The 21,196-nt window shown below is 38.4% G+C and overlaps 1 protein-coding gene across 6 annotated transcripts in view; it reads left to right on the plus strand.

Annotated features, from left to right (window-relative positions):
• The window catches only part of ROBO1 (roundabout guidance receptor 1), a 414,052-nt gene that overhangs the window by 360,661 nt on the left and 32,195 nt on the right, over positions 1-21,196 (plus strand). For 3 of the 6 annotated variants that reach the window (XM_037059025.1, XM_037059024.1, XM_037059027.1), the window contains 6 exons: positions 3,380-3,406; positions 4,785-4,827; positions 11,065-11,219; positions 13,775-14,110; positions 15,945-16,052; positions 18,877-19,021. In XM_037059025.1, coding sequence (XP_036914920.1) covers positions 3,380-3,406; positions 4,785-4,827; positions 11,065-11,219; positions 13,775-14,110; positions 15,945-16,052; positions 18,877-19,021 — 814 coding nt within the window. The remainder of the gene's footprint in view (positions 1-3,379; positions 3,407-4,784; positions 4,828-11,064; positions 11,220-13,774; positions 14,111-15,944; positions 16,053-18,876; positions 19,022-21,196) is intronic. The other 3 variants (XM_037059028.1, XM_037059026.1, XM_037059030.1) reach the window with 3 other exon arrangements.

Consider the following 21,196-nt stretch of genomic DNA (forward strand, 5'->3'; position numbering starts at 1 on the left):
CTACTGTTTACAATTTTATGGAGGAACGAAACATGCCGAGGTGTTTTAGACACCTTTGCCATGCAGCTGGGAAGTCTGCAGATTGACGATCTATATTTTTCATTCTCCCAGGTGATTTGTTAATCCGGTCACACAGATAGTCTCCCCCTACCCTCAGGTACATCCATCAGATCTGGGCCTCAGACCTGGGCTGTGAGGGAGACGACTCCGAGTCCCAGTGTTCAGGGGTCAGTCCCAATTTATGTCTTAGTACAACTAAATTTTTGTAGTGCTCCTTTTGCTCTCAAAATTGCTCTGGTTTTTATGACAAATTATATATCCCCCCCTACTTAGAAGGCCTTGACTTAAGTTCAGACAACACTTCTGCTTTGCCACAATGCAAATTTAAAGAGGATTATCAAAAATACATCCTCACCCTTATCATCACCAACCTTAAAAAAATAAAATGAAATGTCTGCCTATGTTCTCAATGAACGTTTTCCCTGTGTCTTGGCCAAGTCATTTCCCTGACCAATGAAATGGCAAAGCAAGAGTGTGCAGGGCTGGTTGGAATATCCCTATATGCTTCCGAGGCCGTCTGCAGTAGCAGTCTGGAATCTGTGAGTCTGGGCCACAGAGGGTCTTGGCCAGAGAGAGCCAGCAGGCAGCCCCATCACCCCTGCCGTAGAAGTGAGTCGGGGTGCGTCGGGCCTGTGGCTGCACAGCAGCCCCTTCCGCACACACCTTGCCCTTAGCATTATCACCCCCCCCCCCCCCCCCCTTTTTCAGGTCTGTGCCCCCTCTGGAGACGAAGTAAAATGTCAGTGCAATGAAAAATGAGGGCTTAGATGTTACCGCAAAGAGCGCTGGAGCTCATTATGTACACGAAGTAGAACAATGTCAGGCAACGTGTTACCGTAACATAACCTTTGTCTGAGAAACAATGAAGTCAGAAGGGGTTTGTGGGTGCCTGTGTGGTGGAGCTGGGGAAGAACAGAGGAGAGTGTTGGGTGGTGTGTTTTAAAACCTGATTTGAATCAGGAAAAAGTTACTACTTAGCATAGAGATGTGGAGTCTCTTGAATGTTGCAGGAACCCTGTATTTCGTACTGTCATAAAGGGCTGTAGCTGTGTAGTTAGAACAATGTAATGCTCAATTGTCTTGAAATCTGAATATGTGACATGAAAACCTCTTCCTTTCTGAATTTTTGTTCCTTTACTAATGTCCTTTAAGCATGCTGGTAAATGCCTAGTGACCTTTCTGCAAAACCTATTGAACTAATACCATTGTCTTTTTAACTGGCCTTTGTTTAAGCAGAACTCATAGAACATAATTACAAATGTAATCGGTGAGCTTTGGATTCTGCTTTCTTCGTTTTGCCTTGTCGGCACTTTTTCATGATTCCGTTTCTATGAAATTTAGAAAAAAGGGCATCCTGAAGTCTTAAATTGTCCATGTCAGAAACAACGAGGGTAATTACAGAAAAAAAGGAAGTGAAGTATTTTTTAAAATGAATGTAAAAAAGCCAGTTGGCCTCGAAACTGTCGAGTCAGAGTGTGACTGGGTAATAATGAGTCTCCCCGCCCCCACACACATTTGTCTGCAGGCGTTTCCTCCATGAGAACTCCAGGTACCCCATCCACATACACTCACACAGTGTCCCCACATCGCTGGGTAAACAGTGTGTTATGTTATTGGAAGCTTTGGAATTAATTTGCCTTTTGGTGTGCGTGCTGTAAAAAGCTCACTTAGGCCGACCTCTTTTCATCTCTTCAGTTCCTTAAACCAGGGTGGCAGGGAGCGAGGAGTACTGACGAGGACCTCTCCTATTTTCCTTGTGTCCTTGTGACTGCAAATTAGTGTTCGAGCACTCTGTGCTCGCCTGAATAGCTTTACTTTCCAACGTCCCCGGTTCATTCCCTTATTTGTTTATGTATGTATGTATCTGCGGAGCCGTGTCACTACGGCTCTGAATCTTTGAATGTAGCTACATTACGTGGACCCTGTGAAAAGACCTTGCTGAAAGAGAACAATGCGTTCTTCAGACGGGGACTGGCATGCTGCAGGCGAAGGCCAGTGCATAAATTAGGTGCACGCACTGAGGTTCCTGTTTTTGTTCTGTCCAGTGCGCCCAGAGATGTAAAAGGGTTTGCTAGGCTGTGACCACGGTGCAGGCTGCTGTAGCCTTCCATCGTGCACCCCCCAAAGGTCGACTCCTACGGTCAGTTTCAAATGCGAAGTGGAAAAATCTGGTTTTTGGCAGCTTTTGCATCCACGTTAGCTAATCAGTGTTATAGTGTGTATATTTTAAGGATTTCTTAAAAGCAAACTTTAGTCTTCAAGAGGTAATATAGGTTCCCTTGCTTTCCTCAGCAGGCAGTGTGAAGGGCTCGGAAAATAAGTCAGCCTCCACCCGCTATGAATTACATGGAATAGGCTCTGGTGTTATCCAACACCCAGGAATGGGAGAAGATAGGAAAAATGGGGGAGGCAAGGCTGCTACTTTTGAGGTCTGCAGTTCAATTTCAGGCATTATTGATTAGATTAAGATTTATTACTACAGAGAGAAGGTTTGCAAAGGGGTGTCATTGTTCTATTGTTTAGCTTCCAGATTGGGGCATTATAAAAAATGCTCGACCTACTCCTACAAAGCGTCTAAACGTGAACTAAAATAGAGAAATTAAAGTTTAAAGCTCCCCATTTCTTCTGTCCATTCACGAATTGATGATAAAAACGCAGCATTGCACTGTTCATAAAATAAGGTGTCAGGTATTGAAGGAGTTCAGTGTTACGGTTCCCTTTGTTCCGGTTCTGCTTCCTTCCTTGCCTTCCTTCCTTCCTTCCTTTTTTTTCCTGTCTCTCTTCCTTTCGTATTTTCTTCCCATCTTCCTTTCTTCCTTTCTTTCATGCTTTCTTCCCCTCTCTCTCTTCTCCTCTCAATCTGTCTCTGTCTCTTAATGACGAATATTTAAGTATCTATTAGTCCACTTTAATAAGCATTTACTTTCAGATTTCTAGATAAGGCTCAAGCAAGACCCTGATAATACTTGTTTAAGAATCCATCACCCCGTACATGGAAATGATTTATAGTGGGGGAGCCCTGTTGGTCCTGAAGCCCTGAGCTGACTGCTTTGCCGAGTGCAGGGTCATTCCCGGGCTAACCCAGCAGTTTCCCTCCGCGCTAGAGAATGTCAGACACTTCAAAATGGTACTTGTAGAGACAAGCTTCTCTTTTTAACCTCAGATTTACTTTTATTCATATATCAGAATGTCAGAACTACTGGCTTAGTTATTTACATTTGTTTTATGTTCAGCTGTCTGCTTGATTTATACTAATGTGATATGTTCCCTTTCTCTCTTCAGCTTAATAACTGGTTTATATTTTGTTTTGATTTTTCAGTCCCGTCTTTTACCTTCACACCAACAGGTATATATTTGCACTTACCCTCCTCCTTTCCTTTGTTAATTTGGCATGTGTGGTACTATTGTGTTTCTTTTTTTATTTCATTTTCTGCAGTAAGTTGGGGGAAAGGCCTTAAGTAGAATACAATACTTCATTTACTCATGTCAGGCATGCATTTTGCATTTGTAGCAGAAATGGTTGGTGTTGCTTTTCACCCATTTAACGCAGTTATTTATTCACACTCCACGCTGCGCATTAGCCCCGTATGCATGTGTTTCATTAGATAGACACCCTGTGTCTACCCGCAGCATGACTTAACACGTTAATGATCTTATCGATTATTTCATACTTGGCAGTGCATTTTTCCCTTAACTGAAGCTTTCAGGGTTTCCAACAAAAATTTCTTTCCCTTTCAATTCTCTGTCCATAGAATCAACATTCTTGAAGGTCACCAAAATCATCTAGCACATGTGAAGATAAAACTTTTCATTTTCCCAAGTCAGAAACCTAATGTTCTGTTCCATGTGGTTCCTTTCAAAGTGGGTCCTCTCCTTTCGCATGGCCCTAGCAGGGATACACCTGTGGTGTTGCCGCCTCGTTTCTAATCCAGTCATTGTGATCACTGCAAGCAGTTATCTCTCCTTAACAGACTCCCCGTTTGGAGTTCTTCTAAGTCCCAGAATTTGGCAGCTTTTAGAAACACATTTCTTCTTAGAAAATGTGTCTGTATTTATAGGAAAGCTAATCTTCTTAACCCCTTGCCTATGTGCAAATCTTGCTTTGTTATGGCTAAATTTTTATACCCATAATTTATTAAGCTGAAGAATGCTTTCAAGAGCATTAAAATATGTATTTTACTTTATATGCATAGCTGATGAAAATATAATGAGAAGAGTTTCTATAAGCCACAATAAAAACCAGGCTGCATTAATTGATAGTCACAACTTGGTATGCATACGCATCGTTGTGTGTGGAGAGAGAGAAGGTTTATTTTAACATTTGTCTTTGTCTTACTGGTACTCGTGAAAAAAATATTCTACTAGGGATTTTTCTCCAAATTTAATTCCACTTAGATGAATTTATGAAGTCATGGGATCTAATAATGAACTCAAATTATAAATCTATGTATGAATGTGTGAAGTTATATTTAATAAAAATGTACTGAAGTTCTCTTTCGCTTAGTTCTCAACCTTGTTGGCATATTTATAAATAGAGTAACATATTTAATTCTATAAAATGATAAAAATCAGACATCTGCTACTTCCTATGGTGATTTTTGTATTACTTCTAAGTAAAAAAGGAGAATGCATTCTTATTTAGAAAGATGCTCATAAATGTATCGGCTTTTGATGTACAAATTTAAACATGTCTATTAATTTTCTCTTTTTTTGTGACATTCTAGTAACTTATCAGAGAGGAGGCGAAGCTGTGAGCAGTGGAGGGAGGTAATTATCTTGCTTGTTTTGTAGATCCCAAGGGGAATTCCAGATATTCCTTCTTGTGTCTCACAATGACATCACTACTTTTGCTTAAAAGGTCTAATTTAAAGGTGGAATTGGTTCAGATCTTTCAGAAATATTCCATTCTTCTATGCTGGGACACCAAGCTTGTTGACACACAAATATAGTTGAGCGGAGCTGTTGCATCTCAGTCAACCACCACCAGAGGGCGAACTTTAACCAGGAAAGACAGACTTGCTGATTTAGCAAATGATTAAAAGGACTTAAAGTAATTAAGTGATGGCATTTATGAAGATTAAGAAATATAGCTAGTTAACAGATACTATCAAAGAAAAAGTGTTCATTTGAAAACCTGCTGAACACAGCATTTGTTCGTAAATTGTAGGTTATGTTTGTTCTTGTTATGAATTCAGCATAGTTCAGCTGTCCATTTGCAGGGAAATATGTTGAAATAAAAGAAGAAATCTAGGTAGTTTATTAACACAGAGCTTTTGTTTCTCTCGTTAAAATGAGCCTCAATTCTATATTTATGATTTTTTGTTAATTATTACTCAGCGAACTTTAATATATTCACAGGGAATCACAAATTGCTGAGACAGGAGGCTTACAGGGGCTGAAATAAACTATAAGCTATATGAGCCAATCTTTGAGATTTTCTACAATAATTTGATTAAAAAAATAGTAACATATAGGTTAAGAAAGTATAAGAAAAAAATCTTCCAACCCAAACCATTTTATAATTCAAGTTCAATTAACTTATTGGTTCTCTTGCTCTATACAGATGGATAATGTGGTTGCACTGGAAAAGACAAAAATGAGTAAAGTATCGTTTCTGAATCCAAGGACCCTATGGTCTGATATGAAATCACTGAATTTAGCTTATGACAAAGCGTGATTTAAAAGGAACAGTGGACTACCTTGGCCCGGTGCTGCACATACTTGGCAACAAGCCCTAATCTTTCCTTCCCTGCGGCTAGCTTCCTGTTTTCCTACCTGTGAAACAAAGCCAGGCTCTGAAAGATCCAAAAGCTAGGGAGGTCTTCCTACAGAATAAATCCACTTGATTCGGGAATTAAACCAGGGTGTGTTTTTGCATCCAGGGGATTTCCATCTAAATCATAGTCCAGACATCCATGAAACAGCTTCTGGCATAAGAACATTCTGCCATGAATAAATCTGTAATGCCTGATTATATAACCACCTCCATACCTGTGTACATTCATGACTGCAGACCTGTTTTCTCATTAATCAAAGCACATGAAAGTGCTTATTGAGCAGCTTCTGTATTTTCAGGACGAGCCTCTCTGTGCAAGGGCACAGGTGCAGATGAGCCCCCTCGCACCCACACACATGCACAGTACCAGTCTGGTTTCTGCTGGGATGGAATTTGCAACCTCGATAGACCAAATTATCAAATCAGAATAATGGCAGGAGCTCAGAGGTACCAAATGGTAGTTTCTATGGCAAGGCTGGAAAATTACGAAGTTCTTAAAACATCTATCTGGAAAGCTCACTATATCACCATACAAAATTAACCTTTTAACCTAAAAATAGAGTAGCAATGAAACTGGTTTATTTCAAATATCAAATGGAAATCATCTCTTTTTTTAACCAAATGAAATGTGAAAAGATGCTGAAATGTTACAGAGACAGCAGTTAAGAGGTTTGATTCAGTGCTCAAAATGAGTTATAGAGACAATTTTAAGCTTATCAACCAAACGTATTTATTGAATACCTACACCTGACATGCACTGTTCTAGTTGTTCAAGATGCCTCAGTGAACAAAGTTGGTAAAATTTCTGTCTGCATGAACCTTAACTTAGTGGAGGAGATAGGACATAAATAATAAACATTAAAAACAAACTCTTGTACTAGCAGTTGAGTGATATGGAAAAGCAGAACAGGATATGGGGATCAGGAGGGCTTGTTTTCTAGCTGCGGTGAGCGTGTGTACCTGTGTATGCTCTATGAGCCTGTGTGCTGAGAATGAGCAGTGAGCCACACTCCCACACTCATTTCTCTCATGTCCAGCCTGTGGACACTGGCTTCCCTCAGGCGTTTCAGACTCTGTGAGCCCTCACTGAACCCCTGGCCTCATTTGGTTAGTGGCACCTGAGTCAGAATGCTCCTGTCATGCCCCTCCCTCTTCCATTACCACTTTTTGTTGAGGCTGTTTTACCCCCTGCAGGATCGATTGCTACTTTGTTTCCCTGCACGCGCAGGTTCTCTCCTTCCTAATCTGTTATAAAAGCTCTCAGGAGCCCTGCCTTCATCTGTCTTCATTTACATTATTTTCCTGTGAATTCTTTTGCCTGGTGGAGCCAGGGTGATTTTTGAAATGCATATGATCATGTGTCTGAGTGGCTGAAAATCCCATTTTCAGTAGGACCTGCCATATTTAAAATATCAAATCCAAATTCAGCATAGCACAGGAAGTCCACAACTTCTGGGGCTTTGCAGGTCCTCTTCACCCCTCCATGTACCACAGCCTACAGTCCACCTGCCATCCGCCAATATTGCATTCTCCTATATATGTTCTCATTACGTCAGCCGGGCATGTGTCTCTCCTGTACTTACAAGTTTACTGAGGTTCACCTGCTGCATCGTCCATGAACATTTTTATGCTATGGAAATACTCCGGTTAAATACCTAGTATGAGGTCATGCAGTTTTGTTTATATCAGGGGTCAGCAAATTATGGCTCCTGAACCGAATCCAATTTTGTATGTCAAACTTTGCAAGAATACAGCCAGACTCCTTTGTTTACAGATTGTCTGTGACTGCTTTGCCACCACAGTGGCAAAGTTGAGTACTTGCAGCAGAAAATACATGCTCTGCAGAGCCTAAGATGGGTCCCGTCTGCCCCGTTATAGGAATAGCTTGCCAGCTCCCGATCTGTATGATTGCCCCTCACAGTCAATTGTCGGATGCAGGAGGGTAATGGCTCAATAATATATTAATAATTAAATGCATGACTTTTTGTAATGCAATATTTAATATATTAAATTACTTCAATAAATTCAATACATGTATTATTGATCTTTGAGAGATAGTCATCAAAAAGTGTCTAAAGAAGGAAGGAGTGAGTTATTACAAAAAAAAGAATGTCAGCGGACTTAAGGTCAGTCCTTGATGGCTTTAGAGAAAATTTGAGGCACTGTATAAGCTCCCTGCAATAAAGGAGAAGGTGTAGCTGGACATCTCCTCCAGTTTTCATTATTATAAATTCAGCTTTTCCCACAGAAATGCAGATGAGGATTGTGGTTGGCAAAGAGACTTCTTCTCAACTTGAAAAAAAGGAAGGACTTATTATATAATCCCGAGGAGAATATTGGAAATATTAAGTAGCTGTTCCAATTTATTTGTTTTCCTTACTTCAGTCATCCCAGTCACCTCTTCAAAAAAAACTACTTAAAACCAAAACCAGAGCACACATGGGGAATAAGCAAAGAAAGTCTGAAAAGGGAGTAGAGAAATCAGGCTAATGGGGTGGAAAAATGCCAACACCACATTTCCTGGCAATGCGAGGTGAGAAAGTAACTGAGCTCAGGACTTGCTTCTCTTTAAATGTTGGCCACTCAGATCTATCCTTTCCCTTCTTCCTGACCTCAAAACTCTGTCAGGTTACCAATGAGAAGAGGAGTCAGCCTTCAGGGGTTACTGTCAGCCCCCCTCACCGTTTTCTCCAGCCTGTGGGTCCTGTAGTATTTTGTGGTGTAGGTGTTCAAATAGGGGTGGGGTTTCTCTGTTTCTTTGTTTTGATTTTGAGTAAGTGATCACAGTACACAGAGTAAAAAAAGGAGCAGAGAAATTGAAGGCGACTGCCACACAATTATTTAAGTGCCTTTGCCCTCTTCTCCTTTGTGACACAAATCTGTCCCCTTAGTATAAATGAGATGATCAATATTGTCCTTTTGAAGACAGGAAAGAAATAAGCAAAACTCAAGAATGTTAGCATGAAAACATAAAAACGAACGTACTACATGGCAGTATATTATATGGTAACGTTATATAATATTTCAGACACATCCATCACTGTAACTAATACTGTGTTTTGCTTCTGCTTCATTTCATATTGATGAGTAGCTAAATGTGTTTTATGCACACTAGACCATCTTAAATGCATAAACCTAGTCTGCGAGATTGTTAGTTTAAAGAGACCTCCTAACACCTTTATCAGAGTAGCTGCATATGATCTTGACTTCCCCAAAGACCTCTGAAATACCCACATGACATTTTAAGATTTATATGAGCTGGTAATCATGGTTAACTTTCTTCCCCAAATAATTGACATTCCAAATGCAAGTCTCAACTGAGAACCAGGATATGAGTTATTAATCCTACTTCCTGTTGGAAATCACCCATCAATATGAAAAGTGCGTTCAGCCTATGATGATATCAAAACATTAGCTTTCAAAGTGTCTTTATTAGGGAATCATAACAGCATAAAAAATTCATCTTTTCCTTGTGAAACATGTAAGATAGGCTGTGGAAAATGTGCACTTGACCTGTCTTCAAACATGCCGTATTATCTCTGCAGTGTCAGAGATGGAGGTTTATGTTTAATAACTTCTATAGTGATAGTACCCATGGTTTACGTTCAAGAGAAAATAAAATAAGGAGAGCAAAAGATGAATGGAAGCAGACTTTCTATAACTAGCATTTAGTTCTAAGGTCCCAGATATCTGTGATGTAGCTTGCATTTAATGTCTTAAATTTCAACGGTTCAGCAGCATTGCTCTTCAAAGAATGTTTTCATCAATAATTTTAACAGGAAGTTTGCTCCATTTTAACAGCTTTATGGCAGATTTCAAGACTCTAAACATGTTCCTCGCTCCTTTATTAAGAGCGTTTGATGGCTTGGGCAACTTTTAGCATACTCCAATGTAAGTTTATAGCATCTCAGGCTAGAGTGCAGGGTCTGGATCCCGCCGACTGCTTGAGTTTGAATCCCAGCTCTGCCATTCACTGGCTTTGTGTAACCACGTACACGTTTCTTAACCTCTCTCAGGTGTCTAGGTCTCCTCATCTGTAAAATTGGATGATAATAGTAACTACATTGTAGATATTTTGTGAGGTTAAATGGGTTGATACATTTTAAGACCTCAGAACAATGCCTCACACATTGTTAGCAAAGAGTAAATACTCATTTTGTTACATATGTACACATATGTATTGATAAGTAGATATATAAAGTAAATTCATATTCTTCACTTGAAGTGAATTATTCCTCAAACAACCATCATTTGCATAGGGAATTTTCTCAGTTGACGGTGTCAGAATAGGAATCCTGGAGAGTGCAATGTCAGGGTCTTGCTTCCCAGGTAAATGAGAAGCATGGCTATTACACTTAAACAAACAAACAAAAAAAAAAAAGAAAGGAAAAGAAACCACGCAGAAAATCTTTGCAGAACCTGGAGTCCCAGTCTGTTTGCAGTGGGTCCAGCAGCATATGATGCGTCGTCACCTCCTGCTGAGGTACCAGACAGTCAGCGTTGGAAAGGGCCATCAGGAATATCTTCCTTGGACTCCATTTAGCATCTCGGGCACTGGTGGTCCAAGGCTCCCATTAATAATTGCTGATGCGCTTTGCATTCTCAACACACAGTGAAAGAGGATTAACATCTGCTGTGCTAAAACAAACAAACGAACAAACAAACAAAAAAACCATCAGCACTGATATTTCTTGCAGTGAACATCTTTGTTTTACCAGGTTTAATTTGGTAGCTTTCCTTTGTGTATATAGGGATTTATGCATTTTACATTGTCCCCATCAGAATATAATGATAAGCTTAAAGAACTGTGAGCTGACACAGTGATGAGGCTCTCTGGAAAATGTCACAGAGCTCCAAGCTCACTATTTCTGAAATATCATTTTGAAGAAAAGTATGAAAATGTTCTTACTGTGATCCACTGTCTAAGTGAGGAGTGTGTTCCATTGTTTAAGTTGTGAGAAGAATCATGATTTTTTAAGCAGTCAAAAATGAAGAAATGTATACTCTTAACTATGGTATCCTTTAACCTACTGAAACACTAAAAAAAATATGTATCCACCGTTTTAGATTCCACGTGCGAAGTTTAGTTGTCTTGTGTATAAAGTAAAAGGAATAATAATGTCATTCAGTATAGTCGACCAAATTATGGGTGAGGATAACGGAGTTAAGAATACACTGGAATTCTGAATAAGAAACATTGTTTGCTTACTGTGTTTTTTTTTCTTCAGGCCAGGACTTCTCAACATCAGTGAACCTGCCGCGCAGCCCTGGCTGGCAGACACATGGCCTAACACCAGCAACAACCACAACGACTGCTCCATCAACTGCTGCACGGCGGGCAGCGGGAACAGCGACAGCAACCTGGCCACCTACAGTCGCCCAGGTGAGAGGCCCAAGACGTCCTGATAAACACATGCACTGTCAGGAAGTAGATGCAAGGGGATGAGTTTCTTTTCCTCTCTCTACATTGGAAAGGAAAATGCGGTCAACATTTTCATGTGTTGTTGACTATTGTTTAGGAGTCTGGCCTGCTTGCTTTTTCTGTCCCCTTATCGCCACATCTCACTCTCTCACAGAAATGTTCCCCACTATGTGATGGGAGAATGGAAAATATAAACTCCAGAATATTAAACAAATTAGGAAAAATGAAATTATGTAAGAGTTTTCATCTTCATAAGAATGTACTTAAAAATTTTAATTGCTCTTATTTAAATCTTTTCCAGATTTGGAGAATAAAACATCAAAATGTCCATAAATCTATAATTTGAGTGAACCAAATTCTTTCATAGCAGTAATAATGACAATTGTGCAACAATAATAAAAATTTTAAATTAACTGTATTTAAAATCACATTTTTATAGTATAGATAGAAATCCTGAGGACATAAATATACACACATATATATCTTTTGCAGATGTGTATGCATACATTTATTTTGTACTTTTTGTGTTTTTGGTTCAGAAATATGCCTAAGTCAATTACTTTCTAGCATTTCATGCCAAAACATAAATATATAGTATGCAATTTTGGAAGGAATTAACAAAAAAATTGCAAATGATTTTTATTTTTTAAAAAACCCTCAACATTCAGAAAATATTAAAAGAATCATAAGGAATTAGACTGTATGACTATAGAAGTAAAATATCCCATAGAATTAAGGAACAGGGAAATAAAAGATGGCATTTAAGATGTTATATATACTGTAAAGAACAATCATAGTGTAATCAGTAATTCTAACCTTGAAAGAAGTCCCACTGGATATGGATATGAATATAACATATCCATGTGACCACACCCATATTCTCCAGAGATCCATCCACATTCTAGTTGTCCACACAGAGAGATAGATGCTCATATAATTATAAATAAAGAGAAGACTATGCAGAGCTTTATTGGAGAGGGGAAAAAAGACGATACTCATTTAAATGTATATGTAGAGCTTTGTGTTCAGTACGGTAGCCTCTGGCTGTAGGTGGCTATTTGAATTTAAATTACATGAAGTATAATTTGAAATTCAGTTCTTCATCCGCAATAGCTACAGTCAAGTGTGCAGTAGCCTCATGCGGCTAGTGGCTACTGTAGTGGACAATGCGGAATAGAACATGTCCGTCATCTCAGAAAGTTCTATTGAATACCACTCAATTAGAAAGATTGCGGAAGAAAAATGAGATTGCCAAATCTATATGACCTTTAATAATATTTCTTAACCACTATTACACAAAACTTAATACCCAGAAATTAGAAATTAGAATTACTAAAGCCCAGATGAATCAAATATTTCTGCTCCCTGGTCATGTATTATTGAAATACTAAGTATTTGAGTTCAGTATTATAGAGAAGTTGCAAATTTCCTTAGGATTATATTCATGTTAACATCTATAATAGCAACCATGTCAACATTTTTTAAGCTTTGCAGTTGAAAACCAACCTTCAAGGTGCCCTATTAATGTTGATGCCACTGTGTGAACTATTACATGACTAACATAATGGTATTTTTACCATTGTAACTTCACTAATGTTTTATGTAAACATGTTTCAAATTTAAATTATGATTTTACTTTCCCCACTCTTTTAATATCTTTAACTGAAGGATTTAAATATTTATATATACAGGTTATTCCACTCTCAAATATTTCAATGAAGGGAAAATTGGTAGGAAATTGAGTTAGTGGACATAACAGATATTATTTCAGGCTTTATATGATTAAATTACCCTGGTTATTTATGATTCATTTTGCCATCAGTATCGTCATTGTTGGGGTGTTTCTATAAAACCGTGAAAAATGGTTAACACCTTCCCCCTATAATGACTACTGTGGTGACCAAGAGAAGAGCTAATAAAAATTTCCTGATAAAAATTTCCTGATAAAAATTTCCTGAGCACTGTTTACTGTGACTCCTCTGTCCTCGTATCTTTTTGAGTAGATGTCCTTGATAAAATATTTAAATCTCATATTCTTTGCTAGAAGGGCAGAGGTGTTTTCTTTTCATTTTCTTTGCTTGGATTCTGAACTTATATGATTTGTTCTGTTGCTTCAGTAGCTAACTGGTAGCTTCAAATAGTTCAATAACTCCAGACTAGAAAATTTAAATTTGGTACATAAAGACACTCATATATTTTATTTTAGTGCAATTTCTATTAATGGAGTTGTTAAAGATTATCTTAGATTGGGCAAATTATTTGCTACATAGCACTAGCAAAAGTTCAAATTAGTCAGTGTCTATGTAAATTGTGGGTGTCCTTTCTTATATCCTCCACTTTTAATTGTTTTCCTTAGAAAGTACATGTAAACACTTGGCCCTTTTCATCGATCTTATTTAAGCCTATTTGTTCTTTACATAACAATTTTACTGTGCCTCACAAAGCTACTTACAAAGAAATTTAAAACGAATAACCATGGAGAATGACTTTTTCCTTTTCCTCTCCATTACACATAGCTGATTGTATAGCAAATTATAACAACCAACTGGATAACAAACAAACCAATCTGATGCTCCCTGAGTCAACTGTTTATGGTGATGTGGACCTTAGTAACAAAACCAATGAGATGAAAACCTTCAATAGCCCAAATCTGAAGGATGGGCGTTTTGTCAACCCATCAGGGCAGCCCACCCCCTACGCCACCACCCAGCTCATCCAGTCGAACCTCAGCAACAACGTGAACAACGGCAGCGGGGACTCCAGCGAGAAGCACTGGAAGCCGCCAGGACAGCAGAAGCAAGAAGGGGCGCTCATTCAGTACAACATCATGGAGCAAAACAAACTGAACAAAGGTGAAGAGCTTTGTCTTCCTCCCCATCCTTTTCTGTACCGTCCCCATAACCCTCCCGCCCTGTGTGCCAACGCTTGTCTGGCACTAGTAAGTGAAGCCTGCCTTTTGTTACCAAGATTTTCTTATTCCTTTGGTCTCAAAGTTTCCAGTGTCAAAGAGTTAATTAGCACAACAATAACCTTGGAAATTGATTTTAAAATAAATATAACTATTTCCAAATGGTTTTGAGGTTAATTTAAATTTAATCGTAGGTGAGGGATTGCTTAGGACAGACAATCTTTTATTCATAAGGCAGATGTACAACCGTCACAATACCTCGCAATTTAAATAAATAGACTATCCCATTTTTCCACTCAAGGATGGAAGATAATTGCTTCTATATGGTCATATAAATGAATGGCATTTTTTATATCAAGCTGAAGAAAAATAATTACATTGAACCAGAGAAGTGGTTCAATTTGTCGTATCTCTCTCACCTCATGTGGTTGCTAAGACTGCTGCACTGTATGATTTTAGAACCTGAGTTTCTTTGGTTGACCTGATTGAAGTCTGTCAGGATGGAACCTGAAATAAATTGAGTTTAGTGTTAACTTGTCGCAGCAGAATGGTGTTTTTATGGCCAGAGGGGAATGTTTCTCCATTGTAATGTGTGTGAGTTTGAAGAGACTGGGATTTGATTCCTTTGTAGTCCTTCAGGCTAGTGCTTTAATAACATGATTTGCAAAGATATACCATCAAGAAAAAAGAGATTGGTCTAAATCGAATAGATTGAGTCATTTTCTACAAGTGTCCAGGTAAAAGATAAATATTATTGTAGATAATTAGAGACATAGATTTATTTTAGTTTAGGCTTGAGTTGGGACTTCTTTTTTCAAAAAAATCAAACAGATTACAGTTAAAGATTACAAAAGATAGCTTAAGCCCACTATTTTGTTTGATTAAGTTAGAGTTGTATGTTTTAATTTAATAATCCATTCATCTTGCTTTTTTCCCAGTGTAAGAAAACAGTTGATTGGCATAATCCAATCCAATACATATTTATTAAGACTCTTGGACAAGTTCATGATGAAGTCTGACAAAGATGAATAGGGCTGTTCTGCAATCATAGTGTTCACGGTGGAAATTCAGAATGTTGTTATGTTATTCCTGCATGGTATATGGCTTCACTGTGGACTTGGGAAAGGTCTGGCGGTCCTCTGTGCAGATATTTCAGAGCTTTCATTTGTTGTTTATACTGCTTGTAAATAGACTTGGTATGTCAAAATATAATAAAGACCTGGCACGCAACTGGACTGACAGATTATTACTCATTACATTCCAGTGGCAAATTTATCATTTGGATTTTCCCTTCTGCCTCTGTGGCAGATGGAAATACTTTGTTTTCTTATCATGGGCATATTTTTATTAGATATAATCTTACCAACAAGTTTTAGTTTTTTAAACTTATTTATGATTCAAATACATGGTATTTTTCTGATTTCTTATTGTTAAAATGATTTTGTTACCATATTTATAAAGATAAGAAGCTACGCAACTCTGATTTCTGTGATAGCTGATTTATAAGTAATTTTAAGAGAAGAAATAGTCTCTCCTAGGATCTGTTCACATCTATGTTAGTCTAATTCATGTAAAGAAAAAGATGCAAAGAATTTGTGTTTTATAAATTTTGGAGGGGACATGTTTGAATGTCTTTATGTTTTCTTGACTTTTCCTCTGGAATACTTAGGTACATCTTAGCAAGTGATCAACAGGATGATTTAAGGGTTAATTGTTGGTAAGTGATTGGAACACCAAAGAGAAAATAAATGTTTAATTTTTTTATCCAAAATGTCTAGATTACCGAGCAAATGACACAATCCCTCCAACTATCCCATACAACCAGGCGTATGACCAGAATACAGGAGGGTCCTACAATAGTTCCGACCGGGGCAGTAGTACATCTGGTAAGTAAGGAGTCAGCATCTCTTTGCATAGGGTGGTGCATTCCAAGATTATGAATTGAATGCTGATGAACCGATGTGTGGATATGACATGTCTGTCACTTTATATCATTTTAATCATCCAGGCACGAGTCTTCTCTCTGCAGTTTGGAGGAGTGTTCATTCACTAAACCGTTTTATGTTCTGTTTGGTAACGAGGATTGAGGACCTTATATCCCTCCTTGTTGAGGAGCTGTAGTACAGCTAGGAACATGTAGTCGTAAAAGACTGCTAAAACTTCTTCACCATCCCCCCAGCCCCGGCCAAAGTATAATGAAAAAACTGTTTCACATGTACTTAATCTGCTAAATTTAACCACTTGAAACAAGACTACAAAAGCACAGAAAGTTTTTACAGGAGCAGAATCGAAAGCCTCAGATACAGTGTCGCGAGGCCTAGGTAAGGTTGAGGCACAACCGGAACCAGCCTCAGTTTATAGCCTCCCTACTCCCTCAGTCCTTTGTCTAAAGCATCGTAAAGCAACCTCCAACTTAAGTCTGAAAGTACCTCAGAAGCCTCATTGAAGCCTCTTCCCTGTGGTCTTCGTGCTGTCGCAGCTGTTTGCCAGCTGTTTTCCTGGTAGGGGCTGCAGATGGGAGCTTGCTGGTACTTAAGGCCTGTTTTTCTAATTAAAGGCAGTTCATTATTAGAACTAACGTGTGGCAAGTCACACCACAGTGAGAACAAAACCAATTGATCTTGACTCTATTATGTTTCCCCAGGACAGGGTAGAACTATCACTTCTGAGCATCTGGACTAAAACTGTTGCTAGATGCTTTTGGCTGAGGGTCTCTACCCCTCTTTTGTAATAAATATAGCATTTGTATTTTCTCATTTTTCCCAAAGGCACAGTGATTTTGTCTTTTCTGCCCTGTGGTCTTTCATGTTTGAATTAAAGAAACTTAGAAATAGCTCTTTATTTTTCAGATCTACTCATATTCTACCATATATTGTTTGATTTTTTTAACAATTAAAATCTTATCAAGTGACTTTTTTCCACGTAAATCCTGAATTAACTTTTTTTTAAATATGGTCTTGTGAGAGCCATAGAAAATATGTTAATAGTGGTATCTCACGCCATTTTATTTTTGAATTCTTAGTCACTTAGAACATCATGACTTAGCCCTGACTGGTGTGACTCAGTGGATTAAGTGCTGACCTGCAAACAAAGTTCAGTTCCCAATCAGGGCACATGCCTGGGTTGTGGGCCAAGTCCCCACTAGGGGGCGCATGAGAGGCAACCACACACTGATGTTTCTCTCTTCCTCTTTCTTCCTCCCTTCCCCTCTGTCTAAAAATAAATAAATAAAGTATCTGAAAAAATAAAACCATAACTTACTGGTAATGGGAAAAATGTAATCTAGGTTATTAATATTCAAATGACTTTCCCCACCCCTCAGCTTTGATAACTAGATTCTGATGCCCTGCTGCTATTTATTACTATGTATTCTGTGAATATTTGATGAACAGATGCAAAAATGAGAAGTATGGTAGTAATTAGAGGAGAGAAGGAAGCAAGCAAATGACATGTGGGAGAGATTTGTGATGTTAGATCTGAGGATGGATGGAGTTGTTAGAGTAGGTGTGTGCCAGGAAATCGAGAGGAAGGCGCTAGGTATAGTCCTCCCCACAGTATGTGCTCAGCCGTTCCAGTACAGGACGACTGAGTACAGGCAGGGAAAATGGAGACACAAGCAGAGGCCCGACAGTCGTCATTTGTTAATGGCAGCCTGTCTGTCCCTCAGCCCATACTCGGCACGGCAGCGTACAAGTGCAAAAACGTCTGGCTTCCTAAACACTGCCGTTTGACTGGAACTTCTCAAGTGACTTAAAAACATATGGCTCATGTGACCTGTTTCACACCTATGTTACTTGCAGCTGTGTCAGAGGTTAAACAAAATGAAACAGACCAAGACAATTCGCTGAATGTAAGGGATCGGATGAGAAAAATAATTATAGAATTATTGTCTATAACTCGTAAGAATCTAAACTGTATCATGTTGGAGGAGGAGTATAAAGACCATTTTATCTCAAAGTAGCTTTTGACCCAAGTTATTTTAACATGAATACTCTAAAATGTACAGCTCCCTATATTTAAAGAATATTCCAAATCTACAGTATGAACACTGGGGCACTTGAATAATTGGGCTATTTCCAATTTCTGAGAATGTGTGAGAAACATCATTTTACTCTAAGCAATAATTTTATAGAAACAGTGGATAAATACATTTCCATCCCTTTTTAAGCATCACTTTATGCTTCTTTTATTGGTAGTTATATCAGTTCTTCCAGCAGTTATTTCCTTCTGCACCTGCCATTGTGACAAAAACTAGTGATTTCATTGTGCTTAAAATACTTCAACGGACAAGTGCAGATTATATATATTCAGTGATTTAATGCAACGGTGGAACTCTAATAGGTCGTGTCTGTATCATATTGTATTTTTAAGTTCCAGTAATTAAATAATGGAAAAGAACTTAGAAAATATGTCCACAGCTCATTTGTTTTAGATGATAATCCATAGTGCAATTAACGGCTGTAAGAAGATCACCATTAATGACATAACTTGTAAACTACATTTATGGTTTTGTTGCTTTTTTGCTATTTATTTTGCAGTTAATTGTACATCTTCTATTGTACAATATTCAGTTTAAAACTAATGAAGAAAAGTGTGTTTTTCTCTCTGTATGAATTTCAAGATCATATTTACAGAAAATAATTAACCCATGGGTAATAGACAAATTTTAAAGGCTAGAAATAAAATACCCTAATTTTAATTCTTTTCAAGGGAGTCAAGGGCACAGGAAAGGGGCACGAACACCCAAAGTCCCTAAACAGGGTGGCATGAACTGGGCGGACCTGCTTCCCCCGCCCCCGGCGCATCCTCCTCCCCACAGCAACAGTGAAGAGTATAGTCTTTCTGTAGATGAAAGGTAAGGTGATGTCAGAACAAATGTAAGTGGAAAATATGATTTCTTGAACCCATAGTAAGTAATTGTTAAACGAGATCACCAAGGCAAGACTGATGCCTAAGATCCACGAATATATGTCTGCAAATAAAACAGTACTGATAAGTTAGCAGGGCTTGCAAATCCTCCTCTGTATTGCCCCCAGAAAGGAATTTTTGTCTTCAAAGCTTCTTTTGAAACAAAGAATCATGAATCATGAATATATACACCAACACACAGATAAATGTTATATATTTACATTATATAGATACACTTTACATATATAAACATTAATATACAATGATATAACATTGTAATAATATATATAAGATTTTATGATTTTCAGATATCAAAACTTCTTCTGCACATCTCTGAATTTTCATAAAATAATCTTGTGAATGTATGCCATGGCTACAGAATCCTGAAAACTGTATCCTGAGAAGTGATTCTTAGGTATCACTTTATGCTGCAAACTGTAGGTATGTAAACATCACCAAATTGTCCCTCACAGGGATTTAAGGAGTGTGAATAGTCCACGTGACAACAGGTGGAGAGTTGGTATGCTTTGTCCACACTCTCGATTCTGTTGAACTAGACACGGCACCTCCCAATGCACTGCGTATGGGGAGTTAACAACAGCAGAAACAAAATCTACCTGAAAAATGCAGTCTTTTTAGTGATTCTCATAGAAATATATTCTTCTTTCATTCTGTACACACACATTCACAGACACAGACAGACACACAAAACAGTTTTACAGCTCTAACCATGCCAGGAAGCCAAGCCTCCATGCTTTTATTTTCCAATCACTTTGTTCTCGAACACGGAACCATTGTTCCTAGGGGAAATACAGGGCTGGACTCCTGCAGCCTCTGGTCACATTTTTGTCAACCAGTCCAAACCTAAACAATTTCTTGTTTTGTATGTGTTTTTGTTTAAAGACATCATATTGTATATGGTTGATTCATTAACATTGAACTCACAGCTGTAAGTCATTCCTAAACAAAGCTTATCTACTCTATTTTCTGCATTAAGGGACATCGCAGCCTTTTTCTGCTTATGCACATTGGGCTGCATGAAAGTACTGCACTTGGGGGCCGTTTTAAACAGGGAGGTCACCAGTGCAAATCAGATAAAAAGAGCAATGTGGCACTATTCAGACCATGAAAAGGACACTTGTTTACGGTACGACAGCAGAAACAGGAAAGCAGAGCGTCACCTTGTTTGAGCTCTGCTGGTAATGTGCTCATCACCTGGCTCCTGTTTTTTACTTCTGTGCACGTGTCTGTTCAGTGACCACGAAAGTGCTATGAGTATTGACTTTGCGGTTACAGGCAAAAAAATTTAGCAGGTAGGTGAATTTGCAAAGACAGCATCTGCCAATAATGAGCTTTGGCTGTCTTTTTAAAAGCTCATTTTCTGGGCCATGATAACAACAGCATTAATTAGAATTTTAGTTCACCCCCCCCAAAAGAAAGAAGAAAATAAACACCCTGCAAAGACTGAAATGAAATAAGTGGATATATATATTTTTTTAAAAAGCAATAGACACAACTGTGCTCCAAAGGGAAAGACTGAGCCTTAACAGGGAAGAAGGCTTTCCTGGGCAGCTGGCTTTTGTTCTTGACTTTGACAAATGAGAAGGTTCTCAACCAAGTGGAGGGGTTTTATGGACATTGGGACCACACAGAGATGTGGGCTCCTAGAGAACTAACATGAAACACATGGTGGGGAGTGAGAGGAAGCTGGGCAGGCAAATGTAAGCCAGGTATGCAAATACTTGAGGGTCTTGTTTGCACTTAGATTGTATTTTCTGAGCAATGAGAGTCATTTATTACTTTGGAGCAACTGAATGACCTGGGAGTGATGTGTATTATAACAAAGTAAGTTTGGAAGCAGTATGAGAGTGAAGAAAGAGTGAGTGACTAGAGGTGAAGATATTAAAAAGCTCTGGTAGTAGCACAGATTTAAACAAAGAAGTAGATTCCAAAGAATTTTTAGAGGTAGACTAGAGATGAACTGGAAAACAGTTGGAAGTAGAAGAGAGAGAAATAATGTAAAGACAACTGTGAGATTTCTAGTTTGGATAAATGAAGAAATTTCTAAGTTATTTGTTGACACAGGAAAGATGATAGTGGGGGATTAGTGACGGAAAAGAAG

Source organism: Sturnira hondurensis, unplaced genomic scaffold, assembly GCF_014824575.4.
Source record: "Sturnira hondurensis isolate 20B ecotype Veracruz unplaced genomic scaffold, ASM1482457v3 Scaffold0010428, whole genome shotgun sequence".
Lineage (NCBI taxonomy): Eukaryota > Metazoa > Chordata > Mammalia > Chiroptera > Phyllostomidae > Sturnira > Sturnira hondurensis.